This window comes from Rattus norvegicus, chromosome 1 (assembly GCF_021556685.1).
Source record: "Rattus norvegicus strain SHRSP/BbbUtx chromosome 1, alternate assembly SHRSP_T2T, whole genome shotgun sequence".
NCBI lineage: Eukaryota > Metazoa > Chordata > Mammalia > Rodentia > Muridae > Rattus > Rattus norvegicus.
This window is the reverse complement of record NC_141534.1, coordinates 181161128-181181521: the sequence shown is the minus strand read 5'-3', so window position 1 is coordinate 181181521 and position 20394 is coordinate 181161128. Positions and strand designations below refer to the sequence as shown.

The following is a 20394-nucleotide window of genomic DNA, read 5'->3' as shown; positions in this document are numbered from 1 at the left end:
CTGGCTCAGTGCTGTCTCTCTGCCACGAGTGCTGAAGTTCGGGCCTGTGCATTTGCCTCAGATCCCACAGCTTGGAAGTAGCAGCTAGAATTAACCTCAACTTTGCCGGAGACTTTCTTTTCTTTAAAATAAAGATTTATCTTTATTTTATGTGTATAAGTGTTTCGCCTGCAGGTATGGTCTATGCACCATGTGCATGCTGTGCCCACAGAGGCCAGAAAGGGCATGGGATCCCCTAGAAATGAAGTTATAGATGGTTCTGAGTTGCCATGGGGGTGCTGGGAACTGAACCCAGGCCTTCTGGAGGAGCCGCAGCTGCTCTTAACCCCTGAGCCATCTCTTCAGCCCATGAACACTGCTCTTTATTGGTGACTCCATTGGCTCACTCTGTTTCTAAGTTCAGTATTGTTTATTATTTTTATATATATTTATTATCTATATTTATTTATTTAATTATATGTTTGTTTTTGAGGCGGAGTTTCTCAGCATAACCACCTGGGCTATCCTGCAATTCAATTAGTAGATCAGGCTGGCCTCAAACCCACCGAGATCTGCCTTTCTCTGCCTCCCTTGTGCGTGCATGTGCTACCACAACCAGCTCTACTGCTTTTTAAAGTCAGGGTGTCCTGAATCCCAGACTGGGCTAGAACTGCTATGTGGCTGAGGCAAGTGCACCACCACTCAGGCTCATTCCGAGTTTAGTGTAGGTGGTGGGGCCAGAGAAGGGGACGGCTTCCTACTCAGGGTTGAGGCCTGGAGTTGGGATGACAGCATCCACGTAACAAGCTACGTGTCCTGCCCACTCCAACACTGAGGAGTGCTTGCTGGCCGCTGTTCTAGCACAAACCTGGGAGTTCTAGGTTCAGGGAGAAACTGCCTCGGAGGGTGATAGAGGAGAACATGTGATACCCCCATGTGTGCAAATACAGCACATATGTGTGCATGTATGTGCATTCTACTAACACTAAAATGAAAAAAAATAAGTGGGCAGATGTGTTTAATGGGCAAATAGGAAAATGGTGATCTAAAAATATTAAGATCGTGTTCTAAAAATTATCCTTCAAAGCAAACTTGTGCTGGCACTAAAAGGAAAATCAAACAATTGCTGTGGCCTTCAAACCAGCAGCACATGCCACTGTCTTCATTTGGTCTCACAGTACAGAACACTGATGTTTGAAGAGCTGTCACACACAACGTAAACACGGTGTCAAGTACTCGTTCATTTATCTCTTCGCTGTGTTTTTAGATGGAGGAGTGGGGTTGGTAGCTGGGCCCTTGCCAAACGCGCACAAGGCCCTCAGTTTCACCCTAGTACTGCAAAGGGGAGGAGTCACGAGATTCCCGCAGGAAGCATCTGATTGCTGCAAAGAAACACATAAGAAAGCCATCATGAGCCAGGTATAGGGGCACACCTGTGATCTAATGCTTGGAGTGTGCAGGGATCTTAGGAGTTCAGGGTCACCCTGGGCTACCTGAGACCTTACCATGGAAACTTGTCCCCCCCACCTCCTGCCCCAACTAAGTCAAATGTCCCCCTGCACACTTTACCTGTTTACCATCCTTCCTGACAGACTGAGGTCCTGCCCTCAGAGAGGCGGCCTGCTGCTGCCGCAGTCGCTCTGGAAGAAGAGTGAGGGCCAGCAGGTCTGCCCAGAATCATTCTCATCCCTGTTTGTTTTAAATGCACGATGGGGATTGGGCCCCCTTCCTACTAAAAGCCACTGCTGTTGGCACATGGCATATTGCTGGCTTTGTTTAATAACTCACATCTTTAAACGAATGTGTCAGGAAGGAAGTAGAATTATGGGTAATGACTCCATTTAAGGCTACTCCTGAAATATAAATGAAACGTGAAACCTTTCTTTCCAAGATGAAGAATGCAAACCTCAGTGCAGGCGGGCCAGCGTCGGTGTCTTCTCTGTTTTTCACACTTTTGCTCGAGTTGCTTTCTGAGCATAGGTGGCCATGCTGAGGTGTGCCACTTAAGAGTTCCGTGTCCCTAGAACTACACTGCTTGCTTCCAGGAACCCTTGCCTGAAGAGTGGCTAATTCCTCTGTCACTGGTTCCTGCGTGGAACAAGTCATTCCTTCAAGCCAGTGGGAAAGTAGCCCAAGGAAGTCCGCTTTGGCAAAGCCAAGGGATCTTGAGAAGGGATGATGTCAGTGTCCCCTCCGCGCCCTTCCTGAGAAGTGAGCAATGTTAGGAGATTGCTTTCTCATTTATTTATGTATCTATTTATCCATCTATCTATTTATCCATCAGTTCACCCACCCACCCATCCACACACACACACACACACACACACACACACACACACACACATCTATCTATCTATCTATCTATCTATCTATCTATCTATCTATCATCTATCTATTTCAGGGTCTCCTTCTGTAGCCTTGCAATATTTAGACCAGGCTGGCCTTGAACTCACAGAGATTTGCCTGCTTCTGCCTACCAATTAAAGGTCGAGAGCCACTATGCCTGACTTCTTCTTTAATTTTAAGAGGAAATTGTGATTCCTTAATTATTCAATCTTGAAGATGCCAGTTGGAAGGCTTTCATATGAAGAGGAATGTGATTTAAGGAAAAAGAACGCAGAAATCTTAGTGAGAGCACGTGATTCCTGCAGAAGATGCATGCGGTCTTCAAGCCAGGCTCGTCAGGCAGTGTGTGGCACACTCCCTCTCACTGCTGTCTCCATCCTTATCTGGTTTGGTTCTTACAGGCAGTGCTTACAGAATCTGAATAGGTCTGAATTATAGTTTCTAGTTTCCCTAGATACTTAGCACTAAACCATTAGGGGGAAAATGTAATATATCTTTTGAAATCTTTCTGACTATTCTAGAAGGGGAAATTTAAGACATTTGGTAGCTTTTCTTTCCTTGAACAATATGCTGAAGAGGCTGTTGTGGAACTGACAGAGCTGAAAGCTGACACAGGGGCTAGAGCAGCGACTTAGTGGTTAGGAGTGTGTATGGGTCTGTGCAGAGGATAAGAATTCTGCTCCTAGCACCCATGGCGGACTGCCTGGAACTCGAGCTCCAGGAGATCTGATGCCCTCTTCTGGTCTCTGTGCATATCTGCACTTAATATGCACAGTTAATACGCACAGGTTTAATGTGCACAGATACATGTACATATAATTCAAAATAAAGTCTTTATGATAACCTAATACAATTAAAATGTATCATTTCCTGAAAAGCAGAATTCAATAAAACTGATGTAGTGTTAGGTGGGAAGGCGCGTGACATGGAATTTTAAATGAGGCTTTTTTTCTGTTTGTTTTACCAGTCCTACTTTGTGACGGACTATGATCCAACCATCGAAGACTCATACACAAAACAGTGTGTGATCGATGATCGAGCGGCCCGGCTGGACAGTGAGTAACCCTGATAGCTCACACCTCATTCTAAAGTGCTCTGGCTTTCAAGTGTTGTATTTGATGTTTCTCAGGTTAAATAGTACAACAGAACTATTAGATAATCGTGACTATAAGCCTTTTATTAACTCCTCCTTCCCCCTGCTTCACTGGGGTTCAAACAGCAGGCTGTGCAGCGGCTTGGCCAGGTCTCTCCCTCTGGTTAGCCTGCCACTATTCACTGTCATCTGTCTGGTGGGCGAGTCTGTATTGTCAGTTTAGACACTCGTCAACAGATGGAAAGTTCTCAAAACCGATCTTGTTCCTGTAACTTTTTGAAGTGTGTTTATGGGGGCAGTTGGGAGAAACATCAGTTCTCAGCTCTTCGTGTCATTTGGCAAAAGTAGGGGAAGTAGTCATAGAGAGAGAGTTTGTTAGTGGGGAACTTACCCCTTAGAGGCTTTACAGTAACAGTGTCTCTCCACTGAAGAAAGCCTGTCATTCTCACAAGTAGGAAGATCAAGAAATATATTAGTAGCTGGGGTAAGTATGGAGAGAGAAACAGAAACACAGAGATGGATACACGGAGACAGACACATGGAGACAGACAGACAGACAGACACAGAGAGAGAGAGAGAGAGAGACAGACAGACAGACAGACAGACACACAGAGACAGGCATAGTTGTTTTTAAGGTTTATTTTTATGTGCATGGATGTCCTGAATGCATTCATGCATGTAAGTATGTGTACCACATGCCAAGGAAGAGGGTTTCAGATTCTCCAGAACTGGAGGTAAAGCAGTTGAGACCATGTAGGTGTTGGGAACAGAACCTGGGTCCTCTGGAAGAGCAGCCAGTGCCCTCGATCACTGAGCCATCTCTCCAGCCCCAGCCCCAGTTTCGTGATTGAGCTTACAGACTTCTCTTCTGTACCGGGAGAAGATATAACCAAGTGATTTTAGAGTTGATTTGGCTCCATCTGCTTGGATGTGTTTGATATTTTTAACCTTGTAATTGGTATGCTAATATATTCTAGCCACAAAATCAATCTGTGCGATGAAGATAAACTCTGAAACTGTCTGCCATTAGAAGACTGTGTCTGCCTCTGGTGCTGGGAATGAAATATTAAGACAGGAGTGCACTGCCTCTCGCATCTCACATCAAATAGGAGGCTCTGTTGAGGACCTGGCTGGGAGGGGGCGCCCTTGTGGGGAGGTGATTTATAACTTGTAACTGCAGTTTTCTCTGTTGCTTTTCTTTAGTTTTGGATACAGCCGGACAAGAGGAGTTTGGAGCCATGAGAGAGCAGTACATGAGGACAGGCGAGGGCTTCCTGTTGGTCTTCTCAGTTACAGATAGAGGCAGGTGGGTGCCAGTCAACTTCGGGATCAATATGATCAAAAAAACCCATCGTGTGCATATGTGAAAGTGTCATGTAGAAACCAGCTATTATGTAGAGTTGATATAATATTGCTAATAAAAACTCGGGGTAGCCATGCTAGGTGCCGTCCAGATTGCTATTTTATGGAATTAAGATTTTCATTATTTTCTACAGTAGAAAAATGGCAATGCTGTAGTAAACATAATACAAAACTCTCTGACTTTAGTTTCTTAGCATAATATATTGATTTATTTTGTTTTTTAGTTTTGAAGAAATCTATAAGTTTCAAAGACAGATTCTCAGAGTAAAGGATCGTGATGAGTTTCCCATGATTTTAATTGGCAATAAAGCAGACCTGGACCATCAGAGACAGGTGAGGAGGAGGCAATTCTGTGCCTGGGAAACTGGTAAAGAAGCAGTTAACGAAAGAGTGGAGGACCCTGGCCCAAGAAACCCATGTGTGTGTGCAGCGGGGCACAGCATGGCACGGCACCAGCTCGGTGCTGAGTCTGGCACACTGGGTCCCACAGAATGGCGTGTGTGAAGTGTGAAGAAAGTTTGGGGGGAATTAGGTTTTAATTATTTTACACAGAATCTCAGCAAGCTCTCTATAGAAGTCTGCAAGTGTCTGTATTAGTGCCAGGCTCGCGTGATTTCTTGGATAACATCTAAAAACTATAAGTTAAGATAACTTTTTTGTCCCCTTCCCCTCCCTTCCTTTCCCTTCCCCCTTCTATCTCTGTTTCTTGAAGAAAATTTAATCAGCTTTCTTCTTTAAGCCAACGAAAAGGAAAAGAAAAAGAAAGAAAGCAAACCATTCATTTTATAACCATGATTTAATTTAATTTGTCAAAGTCCTATGAAGAAATTTTTTTAAAAGATTTATTTATTTTATATGAGTACACCGTTGCTGTCTTCAGACACACTAGAAGAGGGTATCATATCCCATTACAGATGGTTGTGAGCCACCATGTGGTTGCTGGGATTTGGACTCAGGACCTCTAGAAGAGCAGTCAGTGCTCTTAACCACTGAGCCATCTCTCCAGCCCCAAGAAGTTTTATTCAATAATGTCTTCTCCCCCACTTCCTTTTCTGGTGTTTTGAGTATGGTGTTCCTGTGTGGCCAGGTTGGTTTTGAACATGTGATTCTTTGTCTCAGCCTCCCAAGTGATGACATCACAGGCCTGTGCCACCATATTTAGGCCACTATATAATCTTAAAAACTTATACATGCCTAATTTATTCACTGCTGATCCATAGATACCTTTATTTAAAGAATGGCTGATCTATCTATATCTATCTATCTATCTATCTATCTATCTATCTATCTATCTATCTATCTCTTTCTCTATCTATCTCTTTCTCTTTCTCTCTCTCCTATATCTATCTATCTATCTATCTATCTATCTATCTATCTATCTATCTATATATATATATATATCTCAAAAGGGAAATCCCCCTGCCTTAGCCTTCTGGGATTGTAAGAATGCACCACAACATCTGGTTTTGGATTTTTCTTTAGTATAATTAATAAATAACTGAATTTTCTTTGCTCCACTTCGGCCAGTTCTAATGCTAGTGACCTTTAGTATTAGTTTCTTTGAAACCATTTTGCTGGGAACTGTCTGCCATCTCTTTTCAGAATGGAATCAGTGTAAGTTAGTGCTATCCTTACTGCTAGGGAGTCCCTCTGCTATATTTCTTAGAGTCTTTGTCCCACATTGAAATTGTCTCTCTTGTTAGTATCTTCTCTTGTTTTCATGTAATCTCATGTTAACAGATTATTTTTACTTTGTTATTGTTGTTTTTGTTTATATGATTATGTTTGTATATGTAGCATGTGTATGTGTGTACATGCATTAGTGTTTGTGTATTCAAGCCAGAATGTGTGTGTCTGAAGGTCAGAGGATGACTTTGGGGTCAGTTCTCTCCTTCCACCTTTACCTGGGATCGGTTCAGGTTGCCGGACCTTCGTGCAAGTGCCTTTACGGACTGAGCCATGTCACCAGCCTCTGTTATGGATTCTTAAGATTTCGTTGGCAAAATACAGACATCAGGAAAACGGATTGACATTTAGCACCAAAGCAGATTTCCGTTTGTACCCAACCAAAACCTTTGATTGTTGCTGTGAATGTCTAAAAATTTTTAAGATTTTTATTATTTTAAATTATGAATGCATGTGGCTGCATGTGGGTTCGTGTACATGAGGAAGGCATTGGATCCTTGGGCTGGAGATGGGTAGTAGCCACCTGAGGTGGGCACCGGGAAGCACACTGGTACTGGAAGAGCAGCAAGTGTCCTGGAGCACTGACATCCCCCAGCCCCGTAAATGATTTTGGAAGCACACTGAATTTCAGACAGTAGGGGATGATGTTCAATGGTGCTCCACTTGGTGCCATTGTTGTGTGCAGCTGTCATCTGCAAATTACTGGAGTGTGTTAATGGCTAATCCGGGAGGCCCGTAGCATGCAGACTGCAGGTAGGACACACTTGGTCTCATGCTAAGACTCAGAAAAGTGTCTTGATGCTGTTAGTGGAGAATAAATGTCCTGCTAGGCCTCTTTCTGATCTGAAACATTATGAAGTTACAGTGCAAAGTACACAATTGTGTGTCTGCTGTCTCCATGTCCTCACATATGAACTTAATTACATGTATTATCTGCCGCCCAGGGGGCCTCTGTGTGTTCCAGGACTTGCTCTGCTGGGTGGGGAAGGGGTCACAAAGCACACACTCAGAGAAGGGCTCTGCTCCCCACCTCGTACTCACTTCTGCCCGCCTTCACTGCTGCCTGCCTCCACTGTAGAAATTAGTTCTTTCTCAAACGTTTTTTGTGGTGGAAATTCCAGTGAAAGAAAGAGAAGCATGGGATGTGTAGATGTCTCTAGGGCAAGTGGAGCAGTTGAAGAACAATGGAGGGGAGACAGGCCCCCAGAAACAACAGATCTCGTTATTAGCTGTGGGTGTGGTCTACATGTGTTTTTAAAATTGTTGTTGTTGTTGTTGTTGTTATTATTATTATTATTATTATTATTATTAGTAGTAGTAGTAGTAGTAGTGTGTAATATGTGTTGGCTCACACGCTATGGCATCCTTGTGGAGATCAGAAGATAGCTTTTGGAACTTGGTTTTCTCCTTCTTGCATAGCAAGCACCTTTCCTGCTGAGCCATTTTGCTGGCCCTGTGCGAGTTAATTTAAAGTTATCTGTGTATTAAAGATTCCATTATGAAGCATGTAGTTTTCATCTGTCGGCAGGTATTCAACCTATTGTAACGCTGTCTGTTTATATGTTGTAGGATTATAAAAAAATCATGTCAGTAAAAATGTGCTGGTCTCTCAGTGAAATAAAAACCAGGAGTATAGAAACAACATAGGCCGTCAGTCACACTTCTGTCACCTAAAAGATTTGAGTCATTAGCTCGGAGTAAGCTTTTCTGAATTGATCCTTCTGCCCAAAGTGTGGTGTGCACAGACCTGAACTGTGTATCTGCTGGGAAGCTCAGGTGTACCTCAGGGAACAAAGCAAGTGGCTGACGTTGACTTAGTGAGAGACCATGTACCATACAATAAGGAGAATGGTAGAGGAGGACACTCGACTTAGACCTTTGGTTCCTATGTGCACACGAACAAATGCTTGTACACACACACACACACACACACACACACACACACACACACACACACTCCCTACTTTAGAGGGGAACAGGAGAATATTGTGGGAAAGGGAGAGAATCTGACTACATGAAGTCATTTTTCTTTTAGTAGGAAGGGATTTGCCATGACTGGTTTTTCTCAATATAGAAACCCTTCTTTCTTCCTAAGTTGTCCTGTGAAGCATCCTCTCTTGCCCACTCTCTAATTTACTCTCACTTGATTGAAGAATCTGGTATGTATTTCAGTCTCATAGTTTTGGGGCAGACATATTGTTTTGAAGGAAGGCCAGGAAAATTAAAAGTCAGATATGTGTTACTGTGCCATTGTGGGACCTGTGTGCTCCTCTGTTAGGCTGCAGCAGGGCATGGACCACATCATGAAGCCTTGGGCCTTATAGTAATGAAGGGTTGCAGGATTGGGGGAATGGGGCGTTAAATCCCATGTATGTACGCAGAAATACAGGTCACGTGAAGAAAGACCAAAGCACAACCTGTGTTATGAAGAGCCCAGTCATGAAACCCAGAGGTTACAGAAACAATGGACTCAGGAGACAGACACTACACAGAAGTCCACTCTCTTTCAACAATATGGAGCTATAGAAACACTGCCTGCGTGAGGGAGAAGCGATGTGGGCTGTATACAAAGATCGGGTCAAGCCTCCAGAAGCCTAAGCTAATGGGATATGATGATTGCGCCAGATGCTACTGACCGTTTGGTGTCCCAGGTTTGGTGGAAACTGCATGGAGCAAGCCCTGAGCACAACAACAGTTAGACAGTTACAGGACAGGTCAGGATAAAACTCGCAGTGACCCACGTTAAAGGAAACTCTGAGAAGTAGCTATGGAAACACCAAACTGCATACAGAAGGGCACAATTCAGGATGGTGCAGAGTTAATATTGGCTGTCAGTATAACAGGAGGAGACAAGCCTCTGGGTACGTTCCTGAGGGATTACCTGGATTAGGCTAACCAGGGGCTATGCCTGTGAGGGTTTACCTACAGTAGGTTAGCCCCTGGGCATTTCTGAGAGGGATTATCTAAATGAGTTAACTGAAAAGTGATTGTGGGTGGCATTGTTCCCTGGACTGGGGACCTGGATTTCCTAAAAATGAGAAAAATGAGCTGAAAAGAGGCATTTATCTATCTCTGCTTCCTGATTGTGGAGTCACGAGACAGCTCCCTTCCCTGTGACTTTCCTGCTATAATGGACTGTACTCTGAAGCTATGAGCTAAGTAAGATTCTTGTGTTAGGTGCTTTGTCACAGCAGTGTGTGCACTAACGGAGACAGATGACATATTCACATTGTTCCTCACTGGAAACAATGTAAGCTAGAAGATGACATATCTTACACACCGAGAGTAAAATCCTGTTGTCTGAAACCAATGCTCACCCAGCAGACACTTGCTTTAAAAATGAAGTTGAGGGGCTGGAGAGATGGCATAGCGGTTAAGAGCACTGACTGCTCTTCCAGAGATCCTGAGTTCAATTCCGAGCAACTGCATGGTGGCTCACAGCCATCTGTAATGGGATCTGGGATCTTAACCTAAAGGGCAGGAGAGGAGAGAGGCATAGAACAAAGAGTGAAAGAGCAGATCTTCAAGAGCTCACTGGTGGGAAGGCAAACTGCCTCAGATTGAAGGAAAAAGCAAGGCACTCAAGATGCCTACCTTCAGCTTAAAGACACACAGCCCACTTACAACAGGGGCAAGGTATTCTGTGCTGGCAACAGTGAAGATAGAGTTAGCAGTGACGTAGATCTCAGAGCCAGTGCACTACCAGGGTAAAGAGAGCTGTTTTACAGTCTCAGACTAAGTCACCAAGAGGACTTCCTGGTCCTAGCCATTCGTATGCCTCAGAACAGCTAAAAGTCCTGAAGTAAAAGACTGACAGAGCGAAGTAGATGGGTCGGTCCACTTAGAGGGAGTGAGGTAGAAAGAAAAAGTGACGCGCAGACAGCTTCCTTCGACCCACCAAGCCGCTTGTCCAATTGACCCTAATGAACATCCATCCAACAGCACAGAGTCTGCTTTACTCCGAAGAATGGCTCATGAAACAAGCCTCAATAAATCTGAAGGAACCTTGTCAGACAACACATTCTGGTGACAGCAGCACTGATAGGGACATTAATAACATAGTAGGACATCTCCAAGCGTATTTCTAACACTGAAGGGAAAAAAAATTGAAAGATTACAAAGAATTCTGAGTGAGGTGCCACTTAAACACAAACACAGTGAGTCAGGATTCGTGGGCGGCTACAAGAGATGCTGTGTCACTAGGAATATTAGAAAAGGAAAACATCAGATTAAACCCTCTAAGGAGGGAAGAGAAGCAGAGAAACTGGGCCAGTGGTAGAATGTGTACTTGCTGTGGGCAAGACCCTCTGCCCACAAAGAAAGAGGAAGATAAAAACTACAGGAATTAGTAAAACCCCAAATGGCGTTTGTAAGGTAAATCAAACTGGCAAAGCCTCCAGCCATAAAGAAAAGATCGTGTCTGTCTGTCTGTCTGTCTGTCTGTCTGTCTGTCTGTCTGTCTGTCTGTGTCTATCTACCTATATACCAACCAGATGTGAACTCTATGTATGAAGCTTTGAGTTTGTATGTAGGTTTGAGTCCCATTGAAAAAGGAGGGGATGACAAATCAGCATATGGAGTGAAAGAGACACCATTATCGTCTTACGTCTTACAAATATGTAAAGCATTAGGAAATGCTGTGAGGAACTTGACACAGTGAGTTAGTAAGGTAAATACAGTGGTCACCTTCCCAAAGCTCTCAAGAGGCAGTGGGTAGCCCGCCGGATAGAGGGTGTCTGTCAGCTGTCTTTGTCACACGTGCCTTCAACAAAGACAAAACCAAGCCCAGACGGACTCACTGGTGGCTTCTACTAAACTTTTAAGGAAGGAGTAGTCCTTATATCAAACTTTTCCTGAATATTGAAGAAGCGAAAACTCTTTCCTGCTTGTTCTATGAAGCCAGGATTCCTCTGAGACCAAATCTGACAGATAGAAAGAACCACGCTCCATTCTCTCTGCTGAGTGTACATGTAAAAATTCCTAACGAAATGTTAGTGAATTGAGTTTTAACAGCAGGCAGTATGCCCAGAAGAGTTTATTTAGGAGTGGAAACGAACCCTCAGAATTCATCATGTCAACATACTGTGTTGTTGTAAAAATATAAAAATAAAAAAGTATAGTTGTCTTTTATCCCGCTAGGTCCACACCGCGGTGTCCCAAGATATCTTGGTGGAAACACATCCCAGCCGCATGCTTTCCTACACTCAAACCCTCACATAAAAGAACACACAACACAATCATCTTTGACCCAATTGATAAGATATAATTGCCCACTTAAACATACAAAGCCCGGTACCATCCATCCCTTAAGAACATTGATAACAACCTGTAAATACACAGAGCAGAATCTTAACATCACCTGCCATGGCTTCTCCCCTCTCTCTCTTCTGTCCTGTCTCTCCTCTCTGTCCTAGTCTCCTCCTCCTCCAAACTTCTCTCCCGCCCATCCTTTCTTCTCCTCCAATGACAGGCCTCCTTCTATCCTGTACCTGCCCCTCACCTGTACTTTACAAACTCAATGGGGAGAAGGTTCTGGTGAAGTCACCTGATACCTGAGTAAGCGACAGGGCAGCTGTCCTTGGGGCAGTGGAATTAGCATCAAAATACAGATAACTCTAGGGCAAACCACAGCAATACTGAAAATGAAAAATTACACCATCATCTCAATAAAGGAAAAAAAAATTAAATGTCTGTTTTCAATAATCCTCTTTATAAGCAGGATGGTTGAAAATTTTGTTAATTGGATAAAGGGCATTTTAAAATAAAATCCTATAGCTGACAACATAAGTTTGGTAGGAAGCGGAGTGCCTTGGCCCAAGACCATACAAGTTAGGAGCACCCTCTCAGTGCCTGTCATTGCATGTGTGGGAGGTGGGGAGTGCTGGGCAGTGCAGAGGCCAGAGAGCGGCCAGAGAGGAATCTGCAAAGCAGTATAGAAAAGGCTCCTTAATGTCTAGAGACTCCGATAACTTCAGAATAGCACAGAGTATGAAATAATAAAAGTTATGGCTGTGTTCTTACTGTGTACCGGTGTTAATGGTTGAAGAGAGAACAGAGGTTGTGATATTTGGGGAGCAGGGGAAGTGGGGCCCACGTGTTCTTCATATCTGACTTTTCCAACTTTTCTCCAGTGTTTATTTACTCTGAGGACAGCAGTAAGATTCATGTACCAGGAAACCTCAACTTTAAGCTCTAGGATTTATGCAAAATAAATAAATACTAATGATGACTTTAGGAAATTACTGCTTTTGGGATTTTTTTTTTTTTTTGTTTAACATACAGAGAGTTAGTGATAATTAATGGCTCTGCCTTTCCCTCCCTCCCCCCTCTTCCTTCCTTCCTGCCTGCCTGCCTGCCTGCCTGCCTGCCTGCCTGTCTGTCTGTCTGTCTGTCTGTCTGTCTGTCTGTCTAGCACTCCTACTTGACACCCCTCTCCTCATACTGATGCATTTCCTGTGTGCCAGGTACTGGCCAAGACAACAAGGAGGTACTGTGGCCTGAGAAGCCTATGGCCATTTTCAAATTCTAGTCTGAGCAAGCCAAGCCTTTGCTCTTAAGGTCATCTGCCACGAGCACCTCCCCCCCCCCCACCTTTTTTGGCCATGGCTATTTTCTTACTCTGCCCCAACTCAGCGAGAGACTCTAGTTCTTAGATCTCTGCCTTGGGCAGGCTCTCTCTGGCCCCTCGATAGGCACTGTTGCAGCACGTCCTGCTTTCTCTTCTTTTACCATCACCTCCAACGTTTCTGGCATCATCTCCACACTAAACCTTGAGACTTGGTCAGATGTCCTTTCATAGCAATAGGAGCAATAGGGGTTGGGTCCAGGCCCCGCCCCTCCCCTCAGACACCAGAATCTTCAGGTACAGGAAAGTTCCTTTTAAACAGAAACAGAGAATTTGAATATAACCTTTGCATTGTCTCCTGTATATTTGAAAAAATTCTGTATTATAATGTCTGATAGGACATAAATGCTATGTAAACACTTGTTCTGTGTTGTTTAGTAATAACGGCCACATTAAAGATGAGTATGCTCACCATAGTTACCATTCAGCCCAGGGGTTGGTATATTTTATTTTGGAGACAGAGTTTCTGGAATTCTCAGAGGCTATGTAGCCAAAGATGGCCCCAGACTCCTGATGTTCCTTCCACCACCACACCCAGCTTGGCAGTTGGCAGAGCCCATGAGCATTGCAGACCAGCTGTGTTTGTATTACAGGTACATTTTTCTGAGCTGTGCAGAGGTGGGCTACACATTGTGTGGCACTGTGGCATCTGTCCATTCCTTAGGACAAGTCAGCCTGGACTCCAGGTGGCCCAGTAGCTCCGTATGTGTGTGGCTCAACGGGGTTACTAATACTGGCCTTTAAACAGTTGCTGCCATTCTCTTTCAGGTAACGCAGGAAGAAGGGCAGCAGTTAGCGCGGCAGCTCAAGGTCACGTATATGGAGGCGTCGGCAAAGATCAGGATGAATGTAGATCAAGCTTTCCACGAACTTGTCCGAGTTATCAGGTGAGCGGGACATGTGCTAGGCGTGTGCTCTGGCAGGTGGCTATGTGGCATTTGTAGTGGGGAAGAGGGAACTGTAGGTAGGAATGATTGACCTAGGGGCTGGCGCACATTGTGGGTTAAATTTCAGTTAAATATGTGGCGTATGCTAGGCATTTCCCACCCATAAGACTTTGATTTATCTGAAGTTGAAGAAGAAAGTACATGTAAGGATTTCGAAAATAGTAAATGCTTTGACGGTAGTGATGACAGCCACTAATCAAGTCCCCGTCAGACGCTGAGCAGCATTCCTGCAGCGTTAGTGCATTGGATCCTTACTACAAACCAGAAAGCTGGATGCTTTCTTTACCCTCCCTTTCAGGTGAGAAATGCGCTGTACAGACACCTGAAGTAACTCGTTCAGTCTCTGTGTCTGTTAAGCTCTGGGACTTGAATCCAAATCTCAAATTCCGAGTTCCTGCCAAATCCCTGCCAGGCTAGGAGCAACCCAAGCAGCAGAGACTCCACTTGTCTCGGGTGTTTGCGCCCGGTAAGACACAGGCGCACACACCCCAGTCTATAAAGAGGTGTTTCAGGAGATGGCCTAGGCGGCCTCTTTGTGAGCTGTAGTAAGCTGCCTGAGGTGCCGGGTAAGTAAGGTCTGCTGTGCACACTGCACAGAATAAGCTGCTCGTGTTTGGTTTGTGGACCCTTGTGACTGTTTCCTCCTCTTCCCATCTCCTGGCTATCCCTCTAGTGAGGTAGCTTTGACGGGCATGTGGGGTGAGCCCTGGTTCATTGTGTGCCTCGATGAACTGACCCCTGAGTGTAGGCTTCCTTTTGTGGAAGGGAAGAAAGAGGATCTAAGGTTTGGTTTTTGATGAGTTTCAGCTCTGCGGGAAACATTGTAGAAGTAGACAGGATGGCGGTGACGGTGTTTAAGTAGTGAGAATGAACTGGGTACCACTGAACTGTAACAGTGTTGTCGGGGCGGTGGGGGGGGCTTTGCTTCCCCCCTCCACCCCATTTCCATTTCAGTGCTTAACCAATGAGGTGGTTCCTTTGCAAAAATTACTGCCTTAATCAACTATCCATATTTCCCCTTGACTCTCAAGAATCCCAGATTCTCACCTGTCAATTAGCCAGATGTGAAGATTTTTTATTTTTAAACACTACTAAAACTTAAGCCCTCATGACAATTGCGAAGGGGTGGGTTTTTATTATTCACATGTAAAAAAGTGAGAAACCAACTAACTTGTCTAGTACTGACTTTTTGTTTAACTAAGTGGCCGAGAAGAGGGATAATTGTGGGCATCTGTAAGAGGTAGTTTCCCATTGTCCCTGGTGATGCCTGCTGATTGCTAGCATGTCTTTGAGTCCAGGAATTTCAACTTAGGAAGAGACTATGCAGGCATTGATCAGGCTTGAGAAGGAAAGCAATTGCATGTCTCTTTCTTCTTGTGAGGGCCTCACACATGCTTGGTAGACCACCCCACCCCTGACCTTCTCCCTGCTCCTCTGAGCACTTGCTTCTTCTTTTCCTGCCAAGACTTTCCTCTCATCCCCTGGTGTGGGTTGCAACTCCTTCGGGGATCAAATGACCCTTTCACAGTGGTCGCCAAAGATCATCAGAAAACACAGAAATTTATATTATGATTCATAACAGTAGCAAAACTACAGTTATGAAGTAATTATATGGTTGAGGCCACCACAACATGAGACACTGTATTAAATATGTGGTTCTCAATCTTCCTAATGCTGTGACCCTTTATTACGGTTCCTCATGGTGTGCTCGTAGCAGGGAAATAAAAAAGATGGCATTATCCCACACTACCTCTGGCTACACTCTGACGCCATCAGCGGTCTTTCCGCCTCCATGGCCAGCCCCAGCAGCGACCACCCATCTTGCTAAGTTCCCATGGCAGGTCGCTGCCACGCCAGCCCCATACAACGACCTCCCATCTCTAAGTTAGCTGTCACCAATCCCTGTAACCCAGCAAAATCAAAACTCTAGAGGCTTGTAATTTATCAGATTTATATTAGTAAATTCTCGCCCTACAAAACGTCTACACAATGAACTCAGTCAATTGATATTGATATAAACTGCCCACCTAGAAAAGACAAATTGTCCTGTAATTATCCACTCCTTATAAGATATTCATAGCTACCTGCGGCTATTTAAAGCCGTGTGGAATCGGGAATGTCTTTCTCTTCCTCCATTTTCCTTCCTCCCTCCATCTCTCCTATCTCTCCCATCTCTCAAAACTCTCAGCCCGCCCTCCTTTTCTACTGTCCAATCACAGGCTCTAGCTTTGTCTTTCACCTGCCCTCACCTGCTTACAGACAGCAATCTACAGTGCTGACCCCTAGCCAAAAAAATTATTTCATTGATACTTCATAAGATTGGTTATGACCCACACATTGAGAACCATGGTATTAAAGGGTTGCAGAATTAGGAAGGCTAGGAACCACTGAACACTGAGAAGTGTATGCATTTCAGCGCAACGAGTCCAGAAATAACCTGCATTTGTACTGGGAGGCTACTAATGGTGATACTATTCAGATTTCTCTGTCTTACAGGAAGTTTCAAGAACAAGAATGTCCTCCTTCACCAGAACCAACCCGGAAAGAAAAAGACAAGAAAGGCTGCCATTGTGTCATTTTCTAAAGAGTCCCTTAAGGTTTAGCTAACAACTGCCAGGGAAGCCCTCATCTCTGCTACCGTTTACATCATCCGGTACCTTTGTAGCCTTAGACCGATGATCACCGTGTTAGCCTTACACCAAGAAGCTGGCTAATCCTTTATGTGAAGCTAATGTAACGGTCTTTCCCAGACTTGTGTACAGGAAACACTAAGGCTGCTTCAGACTCCTTTAGAACACACGTCTACACACACGATGCAGTCTGTAAGGGCTTTTAGTAGAGGTGAACAGGTTTGGAGCCCGAGCTGTTTGCTAAGCTGAAGTCATAGGTTGTGAAGTAATTTTTAACTTCTGGAATCATGTTGCCTACTGTTACTCTAAATAGAAATATAGGAAGGTTTTTTTTTTTTAAATGTGAATTTTTGCCTATCTTTAAAACTTTGGATGTCAACTTTCATTAACCTTAAATACACTGAATGGAATCTACAGAAGTGAGACATCTCAGAACTTTCCTGATGCTACGGCTTTTGTTTTTCCAGTGGCCAGAATACCAAAATGCCTGTTGTATTTATGGATTAAAAACTGCTGATTGAGCTATTGTTATTCTGCCTCCTTCAAGATGACAGTATTCTCTGTGGCCAAGTGTTTGGACTGGTTCTGCACTTAGATGTTTCAGTGAACTTGATTTCTTTTCACAGCCGTGGTAAGGGTAAGAGTGAATGGTTCTTGTCTGTCTTCCTGTTCAAATATTCCTGGGTAAGGGATTAAAAAAGAAAACCCACACAAGCTAAAGCTGTTTTCGTTTGATGTAATATAAAATATGGAATCGATCTTCCCAAAGTCAGAGATGATTAATGTTTTTGCTATATACTTTTATACGTTATTTTCTTATCAAACTAGTTAACAAGTATTTTTATATGTTTGTAAGCGAATATGCTTTCACAGCGCACCTTGTGTATATGTAAAGATGAGTATTTAAGTCTCACTGTTCACCGTTAGCTGACAAAGAGAACGTGGAAGCCACGGCGACCATGGCTTTTGCTTGCTGGCTTGGTCCTTGTTCTATCCACTGGTGGCCAGTAATCAGAAACCCTTCCCAACAGAACGCAACAGGACGAGACTGTGAAGTCACGTTCAATGTCCCCGCTAGATATTGACTGTTATAGCAAGTATTACATGTAAAACCTCTACTTGACAATTAGTGTAACTGTGGATGGCTTCTGGTTTTGTTTTTAACTCTGTGGATTGTGTTTAAGCAATTCAAAGTGTTTTCCTGGTCTTGAGACTCTCAGTGGTATTGCACAGTGCTCACTTTACTGAATGTGTACAACAGCCCCATGACGTTTATAAAGTGGACCCTTGTATAGCTTCAGGTGCTAGAATTAAAGTTGATCTGTTATCACCAGACGACGCTTGATGGCTCCTTTTTCATGCCAGGGCTTCGGTGAGGCGTATAGACCTGGCTGGAGTAGTCTGTGCCTTTTCTTCACCATGTCTTAGGGCGTTCTACAGGTGATCTTACTGTCCCACTGCTTTCCTGAGGTCAGTGAGTTGTAACTTTTTCTCTAAAGTGTTCTTAACAGATTAGCCCCAGCTGTGGAGGAGAGAAGGAATTGGATATACTCACATAGACCCCAGAAGACGAATCCTAAATGTCTTTGGCAAAGAGGACCATGTATTTATTTAGATACAAAAAGAAAAATCACTTAATTTTATTGTGTTTCAAAATGTTTCCATTAATACAGAATTATTGTTCAGGTTTCTGGTAAAATTACTGCCCGGGAAGCTAATGGGTATGTCTTTGGCTCTGATGCCTCTCAAGAACCATTGTATATCCTTGTGGGAGGGGTTCCTGCTTATCACCTGTGCTTCTAGATACCAAGAGCGGGCCTGCAATAGCCAGTTCCTGGGGGTTCCTGCAGATTTTGTTTCTCCTTGTTTCCATTCTGAACTTGACATTGTATGTTTTTGTGGTTACATTTTCAACTTCTTCAGGCTTGCTTCTGCCCGTTTTTTGGTCTCCTGTTAATCCTGTCCAGTGGGTTATTTCAGACTGTGTTTTGTTTTCTAAGGTTTTTTAATTTCGTTTTTAAAAGGTCTCACTAAGTAGCCCAGGTTGATTTAAAACTTACTGTGTGGTTCAAGCGGACCGGACCTTGAGCCCTAGAGTTTCCTATTTGAGTTTGAGTGTTGGGGTTGTAAGGTGTGTCTCCTACTTCTTGCTGTTTTTGATCCTCTTTCCCTGTCCCCTCACCTTTCTTCCCTTCCCTTCCTCCTTTCTTTCTTCCTCCTCTCTCTTGAGTTATGGTTAGTTCAGGCTGGCCTGGAATTCACCGTGTATACCAGCCTGGCCTTGAGTTACAGCAGTCCTCCCATGTACTGGAGGTGCAGGTGTGTGCACCCCTCCCCCCGTGTGTGTGCATCTCCAGTCTCCTTATTCAGTTCATGCATGCCTCTTCCCAGCCCTTCTCTCTCTCAGAGAGCGGAGCCCTGATGCCACGGTCACAACTTCTCATTGTGCAACTTAGCGTAGCAAGGTGTATTTTGATTCCACATCTCTGTAGTTTGTATTTGTTTCTGTTGTGTGATTTTTATTTAGTTATGATCCTGACTTTTTATATATTTAAATTTTGCTTGGATGATAGAAATTGCATATTTTATGTTGTTGGGAGTCTGGACCTCGCTTTTTCATCTGAAGGTGTTTGGCTTTCTTCTGGGAACCAGTTTGTATATATGCTGTTCAGTTTGAACCTCTGGGTCTTCCTTGACAACTGAATGCAATCTGAAGCAGCTTTTCTTCTAGGGATAGATTAGTCTGCTATTGAACATCCTGAGTGAGGTCAGCACTGTCTGTCTAGCATGGCTTGTGGGGTACAGACAGTCCCCAGTCCCTGAGAAGTAAGCTTGGCTCAGCTCATGGTTCGTTCCCTGACCAAAGTTCACTTCATCTAAACATACATTTAATATTTGGTAAAGACTCTTTACCCTGTGCGTGGTTCCCAAATCCTTCTTTCCCTCCACCCCCACAGTCCTTTTGAAACATTTCAGAACATTCTACAGCAACTTCAAGCTGCTTCAAAGGTTCCTTGTGCCTTGGTCATTTCGGTTCAAGGAAACATCTGTGCCCTGCCTGGGATCTCCCGGACCTTCCTCTGTAACCAGGAATATTGCTTTAGGCTGAAAGCCAGGCAGCATTAAGACTCACTCTGGGTTCACTGTCCACGAACCATTGTTTTATACATTAGTCTCTCACATACCTTCCTTTTTTTGAGGTAGGACCTGATCTTGTCCAGGCTGTCCTTAGTCTTCTGGCTTCAAGTTATCCTCCTGGTTCAACCCCCTGAGTAACCAGGACCTAGGATTATGAATAGTACCCACCCACCATAGTTCAGTTTCTAATTGGCCCAGGCAGGAGGATGAACCCACCTTGTTGAGGCAGGGACTCATTTCTGTCTCTGGGTGTTTTAGGAGCTTCTGGGCTGTTCTGCCTCCACTTCCCTTCCCACTGTAGGGGGGGCTGGGGATTCCAGACGTACATAAGTACCGCTGGCTTTTTATTTGGGTTCCAGAGATTGAACTCTGAGGTTCAGACTCAGTCCTTCACACTCGCAAAGGTAGAGATTTTTCCTTTGGAACCATCTTCCTGGTCCCAGGAAGCCCAGGCCAGGGATGGCAAGAAGCTCTGTGTGGCAAGTGAGGGGCAGCAGCGGTCAGACTTCCGCAGGTTTGTTTGATTGTGGACACTGGGTAGGAGCTGCAGTGTGATTGGCAGATGAGGAAATGCAGGCTGAGTGCGGG

General features: G+C 44.2%; 1 protein-coding gene across 1 annotated transcript in view; it reads left to right on the top strand.

The window, feature by feature from the left end:
* The window catches only part of Rras2 (RAS related 2), a 69358-nt gene extending 51357 nt beyond the window's left edge, over window positions 1–18001 (top strand). The window contains 5 exon segments of the mRNA NM_001013434.1: window positions 3293–3380; window positions 4622–4724; window positions 5005–5113; window positions 13860–13978; window positions 16535–18001. Coding sequence (NP_001013452.1) covers window positions 3293–3380; window positions 4622–4724; window positions 5005–5113; window positions 13860–13978; window positions 16535–16622 — 507 coding nt within the window. The 3' untranslated portion in view covers window positions 16623–18001.
* Window positions 18002–20394: the final 2393 nt, after the last annotated feature.